General features: G+C 37.7%; 1 protein-coding gene across 1 annotated transcript in view; it reads right to left on the minus strand.

The window, feature by feature from the left end:
• Positions 1 to 19884, minus strand: part of PRIM2 (DNA primase subunit 2) — a 500367-nt gene that overhangs the window by 9470 nt on the left and 471013 nt on the right. The window contains exon 14 of the mRNA XM_007945630.2: positions 5809 to 5877. Coding sequence (XP_007943821.1) covers positions 5809 to 5877 — 69 coding nt within the window. The remainder of the gene's footprint in view (positions 1 to 5808; positions 5878 to 19884) is intronic.

Here is a 19884-nt window from a genome sequence, read left to right on the forward strand (position 1 = left end):
ACTGACAGCACTGTACTTCAGGACAGATCTTGAAACATCCTTTGTGATGATGAATGCCATGCCAGTCCTCTTCAAACTGTCATTCCCGGCATAGTAGATCATATGGTTGTCTGATTCAAAATGGCCAAAACTAGTCGATTTCAGCTCACTAATGCCAAGGATATCAATCTTTATGCGTTCCATTTCATTTTTGACAACTTACAATTTTCCTAGATTCATACTTCGTGCATTCTATGTTCCGATGATTAATGGATGTCTGTGGTTGTTTCTCTTCAATTTGAGCAAATTCAATTTGAGCAAATTCAATTTCAGCAAATGGAGGTCTTGAAAGCTTTACCTTATCCATAGGACTAAGCCTGGGTTTACTCAGATGTTTCAGCTCTTTCCCAGTCCTATTTTGAGAGCCTTCTAATCTAATGGGACTATTCATAAAGTTGCATGGTAATGTATCAAATGGTGTTTCTTTGCTATTCATAAGGTTTTCCCTGGCCAATTATTTGAGAAGTGGACGGCCTCTTCCTTCTTCCTAGTCTGTGTCAGTCTGTAGCTGGGCTGATACCTGTGCACCACATGCATCCCACTTGGTTTGAAACACCAGTAGCTCAGCCTCAAAACTCACATCAACACGTCACGATGGCAGGACAAATCGACAGACAACTTTGTCTCCCTGTTAGAAACCTCTCATACCACCCTCACCTGGGTCCCTGCGGCTGACTGCTCCTCCGTCCAGGTTCCTGGCTTTTAATCCCCTTTCTCTGGTTCTCCCCACCTGCTGCTTTGGGCGTGCCTGAGTTCTCCTGCTCTCCCGCCCTGCTGCTTTGGGCGTGCCTGAGTTTCCTCTCTTCACCTGGATCCCTGAGGCTGACTGCTCCTCTGTCCAGATTTCTGGCTTTTAATCCCCTTTCTCTGGTTCTCCCCCCCTGCTGCTTTGGGCGTGCCTGAGTTCCCTCTTCTCACTTGGATCCCTACAGCTGATTGCTCCTCTGTCTGGGTTCCTGGCTTTTTAATCCCCTTTTTTCCATTCTCTCGCCCTGCTTCTGGCTTTTGTATGTAATGTGCTATTACACATAAATGATTTTCTACACCTTACTTCAAAGTTATTAACATTTTCAATGTATCTATTATCACAGAAAATTACTTTCTAGATTAAGTGAATTATTAGACCAAGATGCAGACAAAATTAAATATCATAATCTTTATAAGCCTCAATTTCCTCATTTAGGAGATGGAGATAGTAGTAACAACCATGCCATCAGGCTGCTGTTGGAAAACAGAAGAAATATGAATGAAAAATAAAGAAGTATTGTTTCTATGAAATCTAAATTAAATGTTTTAGAAAGACTCCAGAAATGTAAGTCACTTAAAAAAAAGAAAGTGAATTCCCAAAATGATAGGGAAAAAGATCACATTGCTTTGTAAGTATTATTACATTTATTTTCTACTTTGAAGAAACCTAAACTGGAAATTGTTGATTGTGTATTATGGGTATGGTTTATGACAGAAAGATGAAATCAAATTCAAACCAGTAAAACTATATTGAAACCAAAGACCTCACCCTTATTTCAAAATGTTAGGAAATGAGTGGCACTTCTGCGTTTTAAATTTCAAATGCAATGTTTAAGAAATGTACATATTTTTCATGATTTTCTGTTCTATTTAATTATTTTTATTAGCCAACCAACTAAAACCATGCCATGTCCCTTGCAAAAGAGAACTCATACCATGGCTCTTTGAGATACTATTGTTTCTGTATTTTTCTCTCTTAGGTCTGCACTGTCCTTTCTTAACTCATTCTGTTATTTATTCCTCTTTGAGCTCATTTTCTGGGGCTTGGGTCTATTAAGTTGTTTGATATCATGATGAAATTATGAAGAATTTCCTCTTTTTACAAACTTTATTTTATTCCAGGACAGGTTGTCTGTCTTTTGAGTGCTTTATTTTTTCCTTTATTTTGGCTCAAGGAAATGTGTATGATTGCCATTCTGTTTCCTTCAAGAAAATAAGAGTTTTGCCATTCAATCTCTTTTCATTTTGTTCAGGACAATAAATTTAGGGCTATTTGCAGGAGAAGGAAAGGAACAGAAACCTAACAGAATGATACATATCCTACTTTAAAATCAAATTAGAAAAAGAGGTATCCACATCTAAATCTTCCATTTCACTTTATCTGCTAGTTTACTCCATTTCAGAATATTAAGTGAGAAATCTCATGATTTTGTCTGATGAGAATCTTCTGCTTTTCTGTCTTTGCCTCACTTCTTGTTTACTTGCTTAGGTCATGTTTTTCTTTTTCTTTCTGATTAATAATTTTTCATTATGTTTTGCCCATTTTTTTAAGTATTAGGAAAGGAAAATTCTGCTATATAATTTTATTCTGCCACATTAGCTAGGAAGTCCCAAGTGTGTGTGTGTGTGTGTGTGTGTGTGTGTGTGTATAGGCCTTCGTAGGCTACATTATAGACTTAGGACTTCATCTAAAGATCAATGAGAAGCCACTGAAGGTTTTTTAAAGCAGGTTACTGAAATGATCAGGCTTTCCTATTTAAAAGATCACTCCAGCAGCTGTGTGAGGAGAAAAATTGGAATGAGGCAGTGTAGATGCCAGGGAAATTAGTTAGAAAGTTACAGTAGTGATCCAGGCGAGAGATGATGGTGGCTTCTAGCCCAGTATTCTAATTGATATCCATAATGATAACCCTGAGTTATTACAATAAGGCTTCATTTTATTTGGTATATCCTGTTTAAGGCTGCAGGAGAGTATGTGATATGTTTTAACAAAATTTCTGTAGAAATTTATCTGGTGGCAATAAAAAAAAATTATGTTCAACTATTTACACAAGAGGCTTTTTCATTTACACATGGAGCATGAAGAAAGTAAAAAGCATACTAAAGTATACAATTATTTTAAACATTTTTCCCCAAAAATGCTGAGATACACAGGATTCAAGTAGGCCAGCTTTTGACAGCTACTAAAGAATCTCTCGAATATTTGCTTGCAATCAACATATTTGATTCCAAACAATGACCTTCACATAAACATGGTCTCATATTTCTGCTACAATAAATGTAGATTTTGAAGGAATGGAAGCAATATTGTTTTACCTATGGAATTTTCGGGTTTTAATCAAGAGGTTTTGCTACGACAGCGTATAATAAGGCAGCTGGTATTACCAAAATAGTCATTTGGAACTATTATAGTGCTGCTGCAAATGGTATCAATTAACTGTTCACTTTCAAAATTTTCATTTAGTGAGACTTGATCAGAGGGCTCAGGAATATAAACATAGGATTTTTTTCCAGGAGGGGGAATAGGAAGGTAGGTCAAAACCTGACAATAAAAATCGATCCAATGTTCAATTTAAAGTAGAGAAAATAATAGAGAAAGAGATAGTCACATCTGAAAAATCTATAATGAGGTATCTAGTGACTACAAAAACTCTAAATTACTTTTCTATGAAGTTTAAGTAACTGTATTTCTTTATGTGGGAGGATCTAGATACATGTCTTTTTGTTCTATTTATTGATCTAAGGTAAGTTTTAAAAACTAACAACAGCAGCAATGTTGTTATGGGAATCATCAATAGGGGAGAGAAACTACAAAAGCCAATTTGAGAACCAAAAAAATATACTCCTTACTTTTTAGTAATTACGTCACAAACTGAATTTTTAAAACTAATTTTCCTATTTAAAACAAAAAGAGGTTTCAATTTTTTAAAGTTCTGAGGCCTCTTAAGTAAGAGTCCACAAATAATTAAGAACATATATGAAATTACAACTCTCAGGTTGAGTGAGCAAATTAAGGAACACAGGTTCAAGGGAAAGAGTCATGCAAAATAGTGCTGAAAATATCTGGCGTGTGGTTTATCTGGTGAGATGGTTATTCTGAGAAAGCTAATGAAGTACTGTTGCTACTTGCCTTTACAGTTTATACAAATAAACTTCATATGTTTTTAAATGAGAACAATATTTTCAGAAGTTAGATGCAGCAGAAAGATGATTAGTATCCTCTAAAACCCACAATAGAAAGGAGTATAGCTCCAGCTGTCCCATTAACCAGCTGTGGCACCTTGGGCAAGTAAGTCACTTAGAATCTCTGGGCCAAAGCTTCTTTATACATAAACTATGAAGATTGGAGCAGATGACTACTAAAGTCCCTCTATACCTATTAATCTATGAATCTAAACAAGAAAATGCTACAAATGTCAGCAGCTGTTATTACAAATGCAGTACCAGATTATTGTGGAACAAACACAATCATGGTTAGGCTTACAAGCTTTAGGTAAGTTAGACAGCCTGGGTTCAAATCCAAGTTCTATCCCCCTACAAGCAGGCTGACCATGCAAATGTTACTCAGCTTCTCTAAGCTTTATTCACAAATGGGGATAAAAATAGTACCTAGCTGTAGTGCTGTAATGTGGGTCAAAGAGGCTAATGCATTCAAAGTACTTAATGCTATGCTCAGCATGCAGGGGATGTTGGTTGGTATCATTATTTTCGTCACTATTGGTATTACTATGGAATATATTCTATGAAATAGTTTATCAAGGAAGAAATTCTGCAAATATATTCAGAACAGAAAAATTATTTCACGAAAATTATTTCACTAGAAAACACATGAAAATAATTACAAAAATTAGTATTTTATGGTAGCTGATGATGATGACAAAAAAAGCAACATCTTTTTGGGAAGGTCATAGCTCCCTTTGAAGCCTGATAAATACCAAGGACCTCAGAAAAATGCACATATGTACTCACAAATGAAATGTTTCAAGAGGTGCCTGGATCTCCAAAGTTCATCCTTGGATGTCTGTCCCAGGTTAGAAATCCATGCTCAACATCAGTGGTTGCAAACTGGAGGCCTATGGGTTAAATGTCTTCTATAGATGTGGTCTGTATCTTAAATTTTACCAAATGAATACCTCTAATAGGGCATGAGTTCTTCTGTGCACTACAGTTCTTAACCAGGCTCTCTGGTTTTAATCTCAGCCAGCTTTAATATTTTGGGTAGTCTGATCACTGTTGGCCTCTGAGTTTGTGACCCCTGCTTTCAGAACCTATTCTGTGACAGATTCACTGTAATAACTGTCCAGTAGGCCTTCTTGTCTAAGGAGGAAAGGAAAAGACACACATTTTCCTGCCTCTCTTACATACGGGTTCACCTATGACCTAGCTTTTACCAAGCAGATAAATAAGGGACTTGGAAAGTAGATTAGAGCCACATGAGGTGGCAGCCTCAAGTGAAAGGATTAGATTTTCTATAAGCAAGATGGCAAAAGTTCCCCAGTGGGGCAGCTATGACAAAGATTATAGACCTAGTCTAGAGGTTGGAACACTAAAGCCAGTGGGTCAAATCCAGTCTGTTTTCATAAGTAAAGTTCTATTGAAACACAGCCACAGTCACTTATTTACATATTGTCTATGGCTGCTTTTGAGTTACAATGGCAGTTGACAGAGATGATATGGCCCACAAAATCTAAAATATTTACAATCTGGCTCTTTACAGAAAAGGTGTGCCAATTCTTGGTTTAGTTTCTAGATGTGGAGTGGAAGGGGACAGCTGCAGTTAAAAAAAAAAAAGTTTTTCTCATGATGTAGTTTCTCCTAGTTCTAATCTTCCTGGTTCCATAGCATTCAAACTTGGTTCTCTGGCCCTTCTAAAATTTTATAAGCTATCTAATACTGTGTAATAAATCTCTTTCTGCTGAAAATAAGTGGAACCATTTCTATTATTGCAACTAAGAACCTTGACTGAAACACAGTGTAACAAAAGACAAAGAATTAGGTTATTAAGTTAAAAAATGTACTTACATTATGTAACATCTCAAAGTACTTCTGACAGGCTACCTGGTAATGTGTCCCTTTTACTAAATCCAAAATCTAAAATGAATGAAGAAAAGAGAAAGAAAAAAATTAGAAATTAAGCATCTTCCAAACGACCAAAGCTCACAGCTGTTGGCCTTTTCACAATTTTCATTCAGGATAGGAAATACACTAAATCACATGGCATGTTATATTTCTGCAGCCTGGCCACTGTGATAATTTTGACATTCTACAGTAACTGTTTAGGTCAGCATTATACCACAGATGACAAGAGAGAGTAAGTGATCTTTCTGACCTATCAACTGTGAATTTCAATAACTATACCTCAACAAGATGAAAATAAATCCCAGCGTTATGACTTTGACAGTTATTGTCAGAATATCACACTACAACATCTCTTCCAAAATTATAGATATAAATCTAGTAATCTAAGTGGTTGGTGCATGAAGCAATCACATGTACTATTTAGATTTTCATTTTCTACATTACCAGTTTATACAGATACAGCATAAAACACTGCTGTGTGCCCATCAGGAAAATTTAATGTAAACCCTTCAGACAAGTATCTGTGGAGAGGGAATGTTTTTACCTTCAATCAGATTTGTCCATTTTTGAAATGACATTATTTCTACTAAGGCTCAGCAGAATATGAGAGTAAATAGTCTATTTTGAACACCTATTAGGAACATCATCCTATCTTTTGTAAATACAATTTGCTTTCCAATTCTACTTCATGTAATCTCTTCAGAACAGTGTATTCTTATCAACAGAGTGCAATGCCAGTTGAAATTTGTAAAGTTTCATCACCTTTCCCCTTCAAAATAAATAAAATGTATATTTGGCCTATTTATCAAACACAGTGAAATGCTGAAATTAAGAGATAACCTCAAATGAAAGGAATTCTGGAGAAATGTTAATTTCTATCCCTTTTTAAAAGGTAGACCTTCCTGTGACAAACAGAAATGTACATGAAGTCAAATTCCTGTTGTCCTCATTATTGAATATAGCCTTGTATTTTTTGAGATACACAAAAAAATTACAGTTGCAGAATAGGTATCATAAAATGCTGACAAGAATGTGCTTAAAAGAATAGTTTTTCTGAATGTCTTATAGATTACATTTATGTGCTCCATTTTACCTTTTGCTACATCCTATATGAAAGACAGGAGCTCTGGTAGCATAGTGGCTAAGGTACTTGACTGCTAACCAGAAGGGTGGCAGTTCAAACACACCAGCCACTCCTCAGAAGGAAGATGGGGCAATCTGCTTCCATAGTGATACTGCCTCGGAAACCCAAGGAGGGGTCGCTATGAGTCGGGTCCAACTCGACAGCACATAACAACAACAACAACATATGAAAGACAGCACCCACACTGTCTTTCCTTGAATTATGATGGCAAAAAAAGAAGAATCAATTAAAAATGAATGAGTATGAGTATTAAAAATTGAACTGAATCACAAAGTTTAAAAATAATTATAAAATTTTAAGGTCATATTTGCCAAGATTTTACAAATAGATAACCAAATTGTGATGAGATAAGCCTCAAAATATCTACTGGTGAATACCAATGAGAATGATATATTAATCTCTCTGAATTAGAAAGGAACTCTTATAGCATAGTGCCTAAGGCACTTGACTGCTAACCAGAAGGCTGGTGGTTCAAACCCATCAGCCACTCCTCAGAAGGAAGGTTGGGCAATTTACCTCTGTAGTGATACTGTCTCAGAAACCCAAGGAGGGGTCGCTATGTCTTGGGTCTGACTCGATGGCACATAACAACAAAACAACTGAATTAGAATTTTGGAGAAGTAAACAGTTCAAACAAAAAGGTAAGCTTAAAATTATGCTATAAATTACATGCAAAGAAAATAAATTCATAAAAATAGACCCAAAAGCTAAACTGTGTGGTATACAATAAATTCATTTGATGTAAAAACAAAATAACGAATTCAAATCTTATTCTATGCATACAGATTTCCTATTCTATGTATATAAAATTTCAAATAAAATGCGGCAGATAATTCAAAAATGGTTACATAAGTACACTGACAGAGAACTGACAGATATTTCAGCCGGACTCAGAAGAGGGTGTGGAATGAGAGAGATCACTGCAGATGTCCAATGGATCTTGGCTGAAAGCAGAGATTACCAGAAAGATGTTTATCTGTGTTTTACTGACTACTCAAAGGCATTTGACTATGTTGATCATAACAAATTATGGATAACACTGTAAAGAATGGAAATTCCAGAACAATTAATTGTGTTCATGTGGAATCTGTACATAGACCAAGAGGCAGTCATTCTAACAGAACAAGAGGATATGGCATGGTTAAATGTCAGGAAATGTGTGTGTCAGGGTTGTATCTTTTCACCACACATATTCAATCTGCATGCTGAGCAAATAATCTGAGAAGTTAGACTATATGAAGAAGAACACAGCATCAGGATTGGAGGAAGACTCATTAACAACTTGTGACATGTAAATGATACAACCTTGCCTAGTGAAAAGTGAAATGGACTTGAAGGACTTAGTGAAGAAGATCAAAGACTATAGCTTTCAGTATGGATAACACTTCTACATAAGAAAAACAAAAATCCTTACAAATGGACCAATAAGCAACATCATGATAAACAGAGAAAAGGTTCAATTTGTCAAAGATTTTATTTTACTTGAATCCACAATCAACATCCATGGAAGCAGCAGTCAAGATATTAACCAAAACTCTACAAAAGATCTTTTTGAAGTGTTAGAAAGCAAATATGTCACTTGGAGAACTAAGGTGCACTTGACCCAAGCCACAGTATTTTCAATCACCTCATGCATGCAAAAGTTGCACAATGAATAAGGATGACTGAAGAATACTGGGTATGCCATGGACTGCCAGAGAAATGAACAAATCTGTCTTGGAAGAAGTACAGCCAGAATGCTCTTTAGAAGTGAGGGTGGCGAGACCTCACCTCACTTGATTTGGACATCTTACCAGGAGGAACCAGTCCCTGGAAAAGGACATCATGCTTGGTAAAGTAGAGGGTCAGCAAAAAAAGAGAAAGACCCTTAACGAGATGGGTTGACACAGTGGCTGTAACAGTGGGGTCAAGCATAGCAATGTCTGGGAGGATGGCACAGAACCAGGCAGTGTTTCCTTCTGTTGTACACAGGGTTGCTATGAGTCAGAACCAACATGAGGGCATCTAACAGCAACACAACAATGTATATAAAGTAGAAGCAGTATTTATGTTCCTTGCAGAGTAAATATGTAATAGTAAATATACACAATCTAATATATATGTTTGGGAAATACACATGAAGAAATACAAGAAACATTAATAAAAAAATGTTGTTGTTGTTGTTATGTGCCGTCGAGTCGGCCCCAACTCATAGCGACCCCTCCTTGGGTTTCCGAGGCAGTATCACTACGGAAGTAGGATTGCCCAACCTTCCTTCCGAGGAGTGGCTGGTGGGTAATAAAAAAATAGGTAGAGGATAATATATATATGTTTGTGTGTATATATATAAAAGTTATTAGGAGAAACTGACACGAGCCACAGAATATGACAAAAGCATATTTATGTATCTTGAAATTTCAGGTTCTGTCAAATGTTTTTTTTCTTTTTTTAATTTCGATTTTTCTTCTCACTCCCTTATAGGATTCTTCTTCAACAAAAATCATTTACTTTTCCTTCTAAGTTTTCCAATATCTTTCAAATCTATAAAAAAATCATTCAAAGTTCTAACCTTAAACAATGTCACTGCATATTTGAAGTGAATGAAAGTTTCAACACATGTTGTAAGTAAAGGTGTGATGAAAAAATAAGAGTGTTTTTCACTGACTAGGACAGTTATTCAAAGAAAGAGAAATTTAGGCCTGAGTATGAAAGGCTGAAGGTAGAGAGTGAGAAAGAACACCAAGTGTGATGGTTAATGTTTTGTGTCAACTGGGTTATGATTCTTAGTGATTTGACAGACACTATGTAACCATCTTCCAACATGTGATCTGATGTGAAGAGGCCAATCAGTTAAAAAGGAAGGTTCACTATATAAATGAATGTTTTGCAAAGTTTTCACTCTTTTAACCTTGCCCCACTCTTGTTGTCTGATCTTTGTTTTTAAGACTTAAGCTTGCAGAAGTCTCTGCTAGCTGCCTGATCTTCAGATTTTAGATTTGCTAACCCCTGCAACCCCATGAACCAGCAGAGGCCTCCAGCCTGCTGCCTGACCTACAGATTTTGGGTTCATCAGCCCTGCAACCACGTGAGCCACTAGAAGTAGGTCTTTAGCCTGTCACCTGATTCATGAAATTTGGAACTTGCCAGACCCCACAACTGTTTGAGTCATTTCCTTAAAGTTCTCTCTATACAGCTCTTTCTTAGTTATCTCATTCATTGTTGTTGAGTCGAACCCAACTCATAGCGACCCCTCCTTGGGTTTCTGAGGTGGTATCACTACAGAAGTAGATTGCCCAACCTTCCTTCCAAGGAGTGGCTGGTGGGTTTGAATTGCCAGCCTTCTGGTCAGCAGTCAAATGCCTTAGGCACTATGCACTAGAACCACTATAATAGAAATATCACAAAAGGGTGGCTTGAACAAACAAATTTATTTTCTCAACATTCAGAAGGCTAAAATTCCGAATTTAGGACAAGAGAGTAGCTTGAACAAACAGAAATTTATTTTCTCAACATTTGTTGTTGTTAGGTGATGTCGAGTAGTCTCCGACTCACAGGGATCTTATGTACAACAGAATGAAACACTGCCTGGTCCTGTGCCAACCTCACTATCCCTACTATACCCGAGTCCATCGCTGCAACCACCGTGTCTATCCATCTCATTGATGGATTGCTCTTTTTCATTGATAATTCACTTTACCAAGCATGACATCCTTCTTCAAAAAATGGTCCCTTCTGACAACATGACCAAAGTGTACAGTTTTTCATAATATTCTGTCAGTATCTTTTTTATTTCAGTTGGTTTTGTTGTAATGACACCCTTTTTGTTTACAATTCTTGTGATTTGGATCTTCTCTTTCTTTTGTTAGATCTGCCAATGGTTTTTCAATTTTATTAATCTTTTAGAAGAACCAGCTCTGTTTTGTTGATTTTCTCTATGCTTTTTTTTGTTTCCTGTTTCATTTATTTCTGCTCTGATCTTTATTATTTCCTTGCTTCTAGATACTGTAGGATTCTTTTGTTGTTCTATTTCTACTTGCTGGAGTTGATGAGTTAGAGTGTTGATTTTGTTTCTTTCCTAAATTGTCCTCTGAGTACCGCCTTCACTGTGTCCGATAGGTTTTGGTATGATGTATCTTCATTCTCATTTGTTTTTAGGAATTTTTTTTTATTTCAGTTTTTCTCTATTCTATTACCCGGTAGTTTTTGAGCAGTGAGTTGTTCAGCTTCCATGTTTGCTGCTTTTTCCTTGCTCTTTGTATTATTAATTTCTAATTTGATAGTATTGTGGTCCAAGATGTTTTGTAGTATTTCAATGTTTTTGAATTTATTGAGGCTTGTTTTATGTCCTAACATACAGTCTTCTGGAGAAGGATCCATGTGCACTGGAGAAGAATGTGAATTGTGCTTTTGTTGGGTGAAATGCTCTGTGTATGTCTATGAGCTTGAGTTGATTGATTGTACTATTGAGTTCTTCTGTATCTTTGTTGAGTTTTTTCTTGTTGATCTGTTCCTCTTTGAAGGTGGTGTGTTAAAATCTCCTACTACTATTGTAGAGCTGTCTATTATCCCTTCTAATTCAGTTAATATTTGCTTCATGTATTTTGGAGCACTTTCATTGGGTGCATAAATATTTATTATCGTTGTTGCTGTTGTTATGTGCTGTCGAGGTGGACCCAACTCATAGCGACCCCTCCTTGGGCTTCCAAGGCAGTATCACTATGGAAGAAGATTGCCCAACCTTCCGTCTGAGGAGTGGCTGGTGGGTTTGAACTGCCAGCCTTCTGGTTAGCAGTCAAGTGCCTTAGGCACTACGCTACCAGAGCTCCCATTTATTATTGTAATGTCTTCTTTGTCAATTGACCCTTTCAGCATCATATAATGTCCTTCTTTATCTCTTATGATGTTTTTCACCTTAATGTCTCTTTTGTCAGAAATTAATATTGCCACTTCTGCTCTTTTTTGTTTCCATTGACTTGGTATATTTTCTTTCCATCTCTTAACTCTTGATTTGTTTTTACCTTTCTGTCTAAGATGGGTCTCTTGTAAGCAGCATATGGATGGGTCTTCTATTCTCACACAATCTGCCGCTGTCTTTCTCTTGATAGGTGCATTTAGTTCATTCACATTGAGTGTATTTAGTGACAGGAATGAATTGATTGCTGTCATTCTATTGTTTTTTTACCATGTTGTTGGTGTTTCCTTGTTCCATATACTTTTCTGTGCTGAGCTCAGTTTCTTGACTAATGCTTTGTCCCTTTTCTTCTTTATTGTTGGTTTTGTGCTTATTAAACCCATATGTTTTCCTTCCTTCTGGATTTGCTTAAGGGGATTGTTACTTTTCTTTATGGTAACCTTGGAGTACATTCTTGTCTCTACGTTTTTAGAACATTGCATACTGTGAAGACATTGTCCTGTTTTCCTCTCCATTCAGAAGTTTGTACCTAGAAGTTTTATTCCCTCTGATAGGTTAGTTGTTGTTGTGTGCTGATTAATTTCCTTGGTTTTAAAAGTACAATGTTTTATGGTTTTATTTTGAGTTTCTATTTCTGATTTGGTTCTAGTGTTGATGCCACGTATCCTGATTTTTTTTGATATCTGTTTTGGGTTCTTTATTAGAAGAACTTCCTTAAGTATTTCTTGTAAGGTTGGTCTGGTTTTTACAAAATCCCCTAATTTCTGTTTGAGAATGCCTTGATTTTGCCCTCGTATTTGATGGATAATTTGAATGGATATAGGATTCGTGTTTGGAAGTTCTTTTCCTTCAGTGTTTGATATATGCCAACCCATTGCCTTCTTGCCTGCTTGGTTTCTGCTGAGTAGTCAGAGCTCAGCCTAACCGTTTGACTATTGTAAGTAATATTTCTTTTGTCCTGAGCAGTTCGTAAAATTTTTTCTTTGTCTTTGGTTTTGGAGAGTTTGATTGTAACATGCCTCGGTGTTTTTCTCTTGGAATCTATCTTGTGTAGGGTTCAATGAGCTTCTTGGACAAATATCTTTTCCTTCATGATATGGGGGAAATTTTCTGTTAGCAGGGCTTCCACAATTTTCTCAGTGTTTTTTTTCACCTCTTCTTGTTCTGGAATTCCAATAAGTCTTATGGGTTTTTTTTTTCATGTCATCCCATATAATTCTTAGGTTCTCTTCATTTCTCTTAAATCTTTGTTCTGATTTTGCTTCATATAGTCTGGTGTCCAGGGATTTGTCTTCTAGTTGGGATATGCGTTCATCCAGTTCTAACCTACTCTTTTGTGCTTCTACTGTGTTGTGTAATTCTGTAATTTTGGTATTCATCTTCTGGATTGCTAACTGCTGTTTTTGTATGAGCTCTGATTGTGCATTAATCTAATTATTTTGTTCTTGAATGATTTTCCTGAGTTCTTCCAGGGAACTAACTGTCTGTATTCTCCTTGTTTCTGTTTGGGGTTTCCTTAGGCTCTTGCAAAGCTCTATAAACATCTTCTAAATTCCTTCTCAGATAATTCTATTGCCTCCTCTTCCTCCATGTATAATGAGACCTTTGTTTGTGGTTTTGCTTCTAATGCCTTGTCCTGTTTTTTGTTTGATTTTATGTTTTCTAGTCATTCTGAGGTTATCTTTAACTGCTGGTTATGCATTGATTTGTTTTGTCTTGGTTTTACGGTTTAATATTTTGAAAAGGTGAAGCTTTTTTATTTTATTGTATTATTGATTCAGGTATACTGGGTCGCTCCGCAGTTTTCTTTGTGATGGTGGAATCACTGTGTGGAATGTGGACATGGGTTTCTGTTTGTTGTAAAGAGGGTTTTACAATGTTTTTTGCATATTGTACTTTATCTTCAACCAGTTTCAACTGGGAGGTTTTCTGTTGGCTGAATGTGGTTTCTTCTACTGCATAAATGAAGTTATTGGTGGAGAAGGTGGAAGCGAAGAAGGAAAGCTCACTGTTGCCAGGGGAGGTTTCTAGGGCTTTAAGCGGGCTGCTACCGATGATGTCATACTGTTATTTACAGGCCCACAGCTCAGTTTTGGCAAAGACTCCAGTTGTTAGGGAGTCACCACTTTCTGCCAGGCTGAGACACACACAAAAACCCTGTTCCCTAGGTCCCTCGGCACCAAAAAGCCAACCCAAGACAACTTCCTGGCTCCGCTATCCACAACGGGGGTTTCTCTCTCTGGCCCCGCCCACCTGTGGCACTGGCCCAACTGGCCCAGACTGCGATCCACCTCAGGAGTTCCTCTGTGGGTTCGCCCACCCATAGCACCAAAGATCCGCTCAGTTTCAGCGGTGCTGGAGTTGGGATAGTGGCTGCTAATAATCTGCAGTCCCAATATTACTGATAAAGTCAAGTGCAGACCTCTCAGTGCCACCCAAGCCTACTCGGTGACCCACTACAGGGGCACCTCCCCCGGCCCACCCTCCTGCAGCACCAATGGACTCTCTGCTTGGGTTTCAGCAGTGTTGGACGTGCCTGTTTTCACCTAGACGACCCAAGTTACTGACAAAATCAGGTGCTGAAGGTAGATACTTGGGGTGATTGCTGGTATGCTGGTGTGGTGCGTCTTCTGCCTTAACCCAGGGAGTCTCAGATGGCCGTTCTCACCTGCTGGTTGCTCCCCCAGGGAAGTCTCCGATGACCTTTCTCAGCTGCCTGTCAGCGCTCCGCAGGATTCCCCTGTACCTTTCTCCTCTCTAATTCTACTCCTCTGAGTAGTGCACTCTGACACAGTGAGCTTTCAGAGCACCAAAATCCCTAATTCAAACTGTTGTACCTAGTTTTTCAAGCACTAAGATGCTACAGGAAAATAGCGTAGTGATTACTGATGAGACTCCATTTTGAATCTCCTTGAAACATTCTTTGTGATGATGAATGCCATGCCATTCCTCTTCAATTTGTCAGTCCTGGCATAGTAGATCATATCAATGTCTGCCAAAACCATTCCATTTCAGCTCACTAATGCCTAGGATATCAATCTTTATGTGTTCCATTTCATTTTTGACAACTTCTAATTCTCCTACATTTATACTTCATACATTCCATGTTCCTATTATTAATGGATATTTGCAGCTGTTTCTTATCTTGAGTTGTGCCACATCAGCAAAAGGAGGTCCTGAAAGCTTTACGTCATGCACATCATTAAGTTCGGCTCTGTTCTGAGGAGGCAACTCTGTCCTGGTCATATTTTGAGTGCCTTCCAACCTGATGGGGCTCATGTTCTGGCACTGTATCAATGTTTCAGGGCTATTTTTCAGTAATATATTAGACAGTTTGTCACTGCTATTCATAAGGTTTTCACTGGCCAATTTTTTGAGAAGTGGATGGACTCTTCCTTCTTCTGAATCTGTCTTAGGCTGGAAGCTCTGCTGAAACATGTCCACCATGACTAACCCTACTGGCACTTGAAACACTGGTAACACAGCCTCTAGCATCACAGCAACACACAAGCACCATAGGATGACAAACTGACAGATGAGTTCATCTCCCTTAGCTGTTCCAAACTACTCCACTCCTGCTTCCTGGCCTTCCCTACCAGTTCCACCCCTCCAAAAAGCCATATGCTGCCGCTTTCCAGCCATTCCTACATTTGTTGTTGTTGTTATGTGACATTGAGTTGGACCTGACTCATAGCGACCCCTCCTTGGGTTTCTGAGGCAGTATCACTACAGAAGTTGGCATGCCCAACCTTCCTTCTGAGGAGTGGCTGGTGGGTTTGAACCGCCAGCCTTCTGGTTAGCAGTCAAGTGCCTTAGGCACTATGCTACCAGAGCTTAGGAGGTTAAAATTCTGAATTCAGGATGCCAGCCCTATGAGAAGGCTTTCCCTCTGTTAGCTCTGTGAAGATCCTTGTCTCTTTCAACTTCTGTTTCTTGGCTCCTTGGAAATCTAAGTGGTTTGGTTTCTATCTTCCTCAACTGTGCTTGCTTCATCTGCTCTTTTATATCTCAAAAGGGATTAATCTAAGACACACCCTTTACTAATAATGCCTTGTTAACATAACAAAGAAACTCCATTCCCAAATGGAATTATACATTACAGCGGTTAGGATATACAACATATATTTGAGGGGGGAGACAATTTCATCTATAACACCAAGTAATGAAGATACAAAGGATAATCACTGAGCTATAAGAAGAAATCCAAAAAAAGTCTGGCTTGAGGAGATTAGGTATTATTGTCATCTCAGAGATGAAGAAATATATTCTCTTAAACAAGTGTGAGAGCCATTTACTGCAGAAAGAATTTAAAAATATATATTCAACTTAGTGATCTTTCTCTAAGAGGAATATAAAAAAACATGCTTTTAGAATTAAGGCCAGGAAATATAAAACATTCCTCAAAAATTTAATAACTAATAAGAATATAACTTTTAGCTTCACATTGTAATCCACATTACACAGATAGAAGAAAAGACAAGACAGAGAAAGAGAGGGTCTTATGAACCACTAAATGTTGTTGTTATGTGCCGGACCACTAAAAAGAGTTTGACATTTTTTTTCTGAGTAAAATGGCAACTACTGCAGCATTCTAAGCATGGGAGGACTTGAACTGACTTATATTTTTAACAGATAACTCTGCCTGCTGTGTTGAGAACAGCCTGGAGAGGGCAGGGGTACAAACAGGGAGGCTATTACAAGAATCCAGGGGATAAATGATGAAGGTTTCTACTAGGATGATAGTAGCAGTAGGGTGGTGAGAAGTGGTCAGATTTGGAGATACAAGCATTTCCTACTTAATGGCCATAAACCATCTCTGGATATCAGATGCTCAATAGGAACTATTCCCTAGTGTTTTAAAGTAATACATTACATTATTTCTCAGCACTGCCTAGAACTTATTTGTGAAATTAAACTAGTTTTAAAATGGTGTAATCCCAATATATAAGTAACAAATTATCTAGTTAAAATGTAAGTACCAAACCATCATTTACTAGTAACTAAACAATTAATATGACTGATATGACACCTGAAGCCTCTCTTAGTGCTAGCAACATCTTAGACACACCCCCTTTGCAACTTTAAAATCTTCACAAATGATTATTCTATAATCTATAGTTCTATAGATTATTCTATAATTCTATAAACCAGAGACTTTTTCTGTACTGAGGTACTCACTTTGTTAAAGTTTCCCAATATAAACATAATGTATAAACACAGTGACAGGGATGCATGTGTGTGTTAATTTAGGTTTAAAAATCAAGAGGTTGTAACAAGGAAAACAGAAATTAGAGAGATATTCTGCAGGATATGTTTATTTTGAAGATGGCACTGACAATATTTGCTACTGGGCTGTATGACTCTGAGGCAGGAAATGTTGTTGCAGGGAATATGAAGCTCAAATTCAGAGCAAGGGAAAGAAGAAATGAAATATGAGTAAGACAATTAATGTTCAGTTTGTGAAGTAGGAGCAAAATTAGAGACATGGCAAAAAACACAAGGACAGAGGACTGGGGCAGAGTCTATGGAGCAGAACTTGGGGTCAAAATCAAACGACTCGACAAGGTAAAGAAGCAGACTGAAGATGTTCAGGGCACAGCACTTTCACTGGCAGCGTTTGTTTCCCTAGCACTGCAGCTGAATGGCCAGACCTCCGTCCTCCCATGCTGGCCCCTGCCATTCTTAAGAGACTAACTCCCCAAGGATGAAGCTCAGCAAGCAGGGACTGGTCCAGAGTAAGGGTCAGAAAACAGAAGGAGTGAGAGAAACACATATTACATAGAGGTAGAAACTCAGAGAGAAGAAGTGTAAACAGAAGATAGAAGGAAACTAACGGAAAAAGGAAAGAGCTAGGTGGAAGATAAATGCCAGGGGAATGGGGTTAACAGTTTGCTATTCATGTAGACTAGGAGCTCTGGTGGCATAGTGCCTAAGGCATCTGACTGCTAACCAGAAGGCTGGTGGAACCACCAGCCACTCCTCAGAAGGAAGACTGGGCAATCTACTTCTGTAGCGATACTAACTCGGAAACCCAAGGAAAGGTCACTATGAGTCAGATCTGACTCGACAGCAGTGAGTTTCATTTTTTTTTTATATATATACAAGTCAAAATGGGAGTAATAGCTTATAGAAGGTATTTTACTAAGAAATACCACTACTGAGAATTCAGGAGCAAACCCACACACATACGGTCAACTGATTTTTGAAAAGGGTGGCAAGTCCACTCCATGAGGAAACAAGAGGCTCTTCAATAAATGTGTTGGGAAAACTCGATTTCTACATGCAAAACAATGAAACAGGATCCATGCCTCATACTATGCACAAAAAAAAAATTTTAAATGGATTACGGACCTAAATGTGCAAATTGGAGCCATAAAATTCTTAGAAGCAAAAGCAGGGACAATGCTGTTGAACCTAGTTTTAATAACAGATTATCTAATATAATGAAAGCATAAATAGCAAAAGATAAAATAAATGAATAGAACCTCATAAAAACTTTTGTGCATCAAAAGGCTTTACCAAAAAAGTGAAAAGCTACACTTACAGAATATCTTCAGGAATCATGTATCCGATGAGAATCTAATAACCAAAATACATACAATATAAATTCAAATACAAAAACAAATAACCCAATCACAAAATAGACAAAGGACTTGAATAGACATCTCACCAAAGAGGAAAGTCAAATGGCCACCAGACACACAAGAAAAGATGCTCCTTGCCATTAGCCATCAGAGGGATGCAAATGAAAACCACAATGAGATACAATTTCACTCCCACTAGGATAACTAAGGGAGCTCTGGTAGCATAGTGGCTAAGACACTTGCCTGCTAACCAGACGGCTGGCGGTTCAAACCCACCAGCCACTCCTCGGAAGGAAGGTTGGGCAATCCTACTTCCGTAGTGATACTGCCTCGGAAACCCAAGGAGGGGTCGCTATGAGTCGGGGCCGACTCGACGGCACATAACAACAACAACAACAGGATAACTAAGATAAAAAAAGAAGAAGAAAGAAAGAAAATAATGAATATTGGCAAGGATTTGAGGAAATTAGAACACCTAACCAATGCTGTGGGAATGAAAATGGTATAGCTGTTGTGGAAAAACACTGTGGTGGTTCCTCAAAAAACTAAAAATAAAACTACCATATGACCCAGCAATTCTACTCCTAGCTATACGACCCAAAGACTTGAAAGCAGAGACTCAAACAGAGACTTATACACCAAGCAGCACTATTCACAATAGCCAAAAGGTAAAAACATTGTAAATCCCATCAACAGATGAATTGATAAACAAAACGTACTATACACGTACAATAGACTACTACTCAGCCAGTAGGAGAAACAAAGTCTTGATATATGCTATAATATTAATAGAACTTGAAGACATCATGCTGAATTAAATGTTAGTTATAGAAGGAGAAATAATGTATGATCTCACTTATATAAAAAGACATGAAAAGGCAAATTTATAGAGACCAAAGTTTATTCAGTTACCAGGGATGGGAGGGAGGTAAAAGAGGGGTTTAAAGGTGATGGGGAAAAAAATCACATTAATTAAGGGTAGGGTTGCACAGCCAATTACTGTATTTGCTGTTAATAAATAATTGTACAACTGTAAGAAGTTGAACTGGTAAAACTTCTGTGATAGATATATTTATAACAATCACACACACAAAAAAAGTAGCTGCTGAGGCTGAAAATGTACAACTGAAAACCTCGTGGGATTTGGTTCCTTGGTTTAGAAGTTTAGAGTCACAGTTTCATGGGCTATGCCAGTTAATTGGCCTAATAACATGTTTAGTGCTTCTACTTCCTAGTTTGTACCATAGTGCCTGGGGTCTTAAAACCTTACAAGAACCATCTGAGGAATGACAACCAGTCTCTTCTCCTGGAGCAAGGGAGGAAAAAGGAGAGTCAGGAATAGGAGGAAGAAATAGAATGTGTGGTTGATTTGCTTCCATGAACACCATCTCGTTTTGCCA

This window comes from Orycteropus afer, unplaced genomic scaffold (assembly GCF_000298275.1).
Source record: "Orycteropus afer afer isolate SDZICR_OR568_19922 unplaced genomic scaffold, OryAfe1.0 scaffold00140, whole genome shotgun sequence".
In the NCBI taxonomy this organism is placed as follows: domain Eukaryota; kingdom Metazoa; phylum Chordata; class Mammalia; order Tubulidentata; family Orycteropodidae; genus Orycteropus; species Orycteropus afer.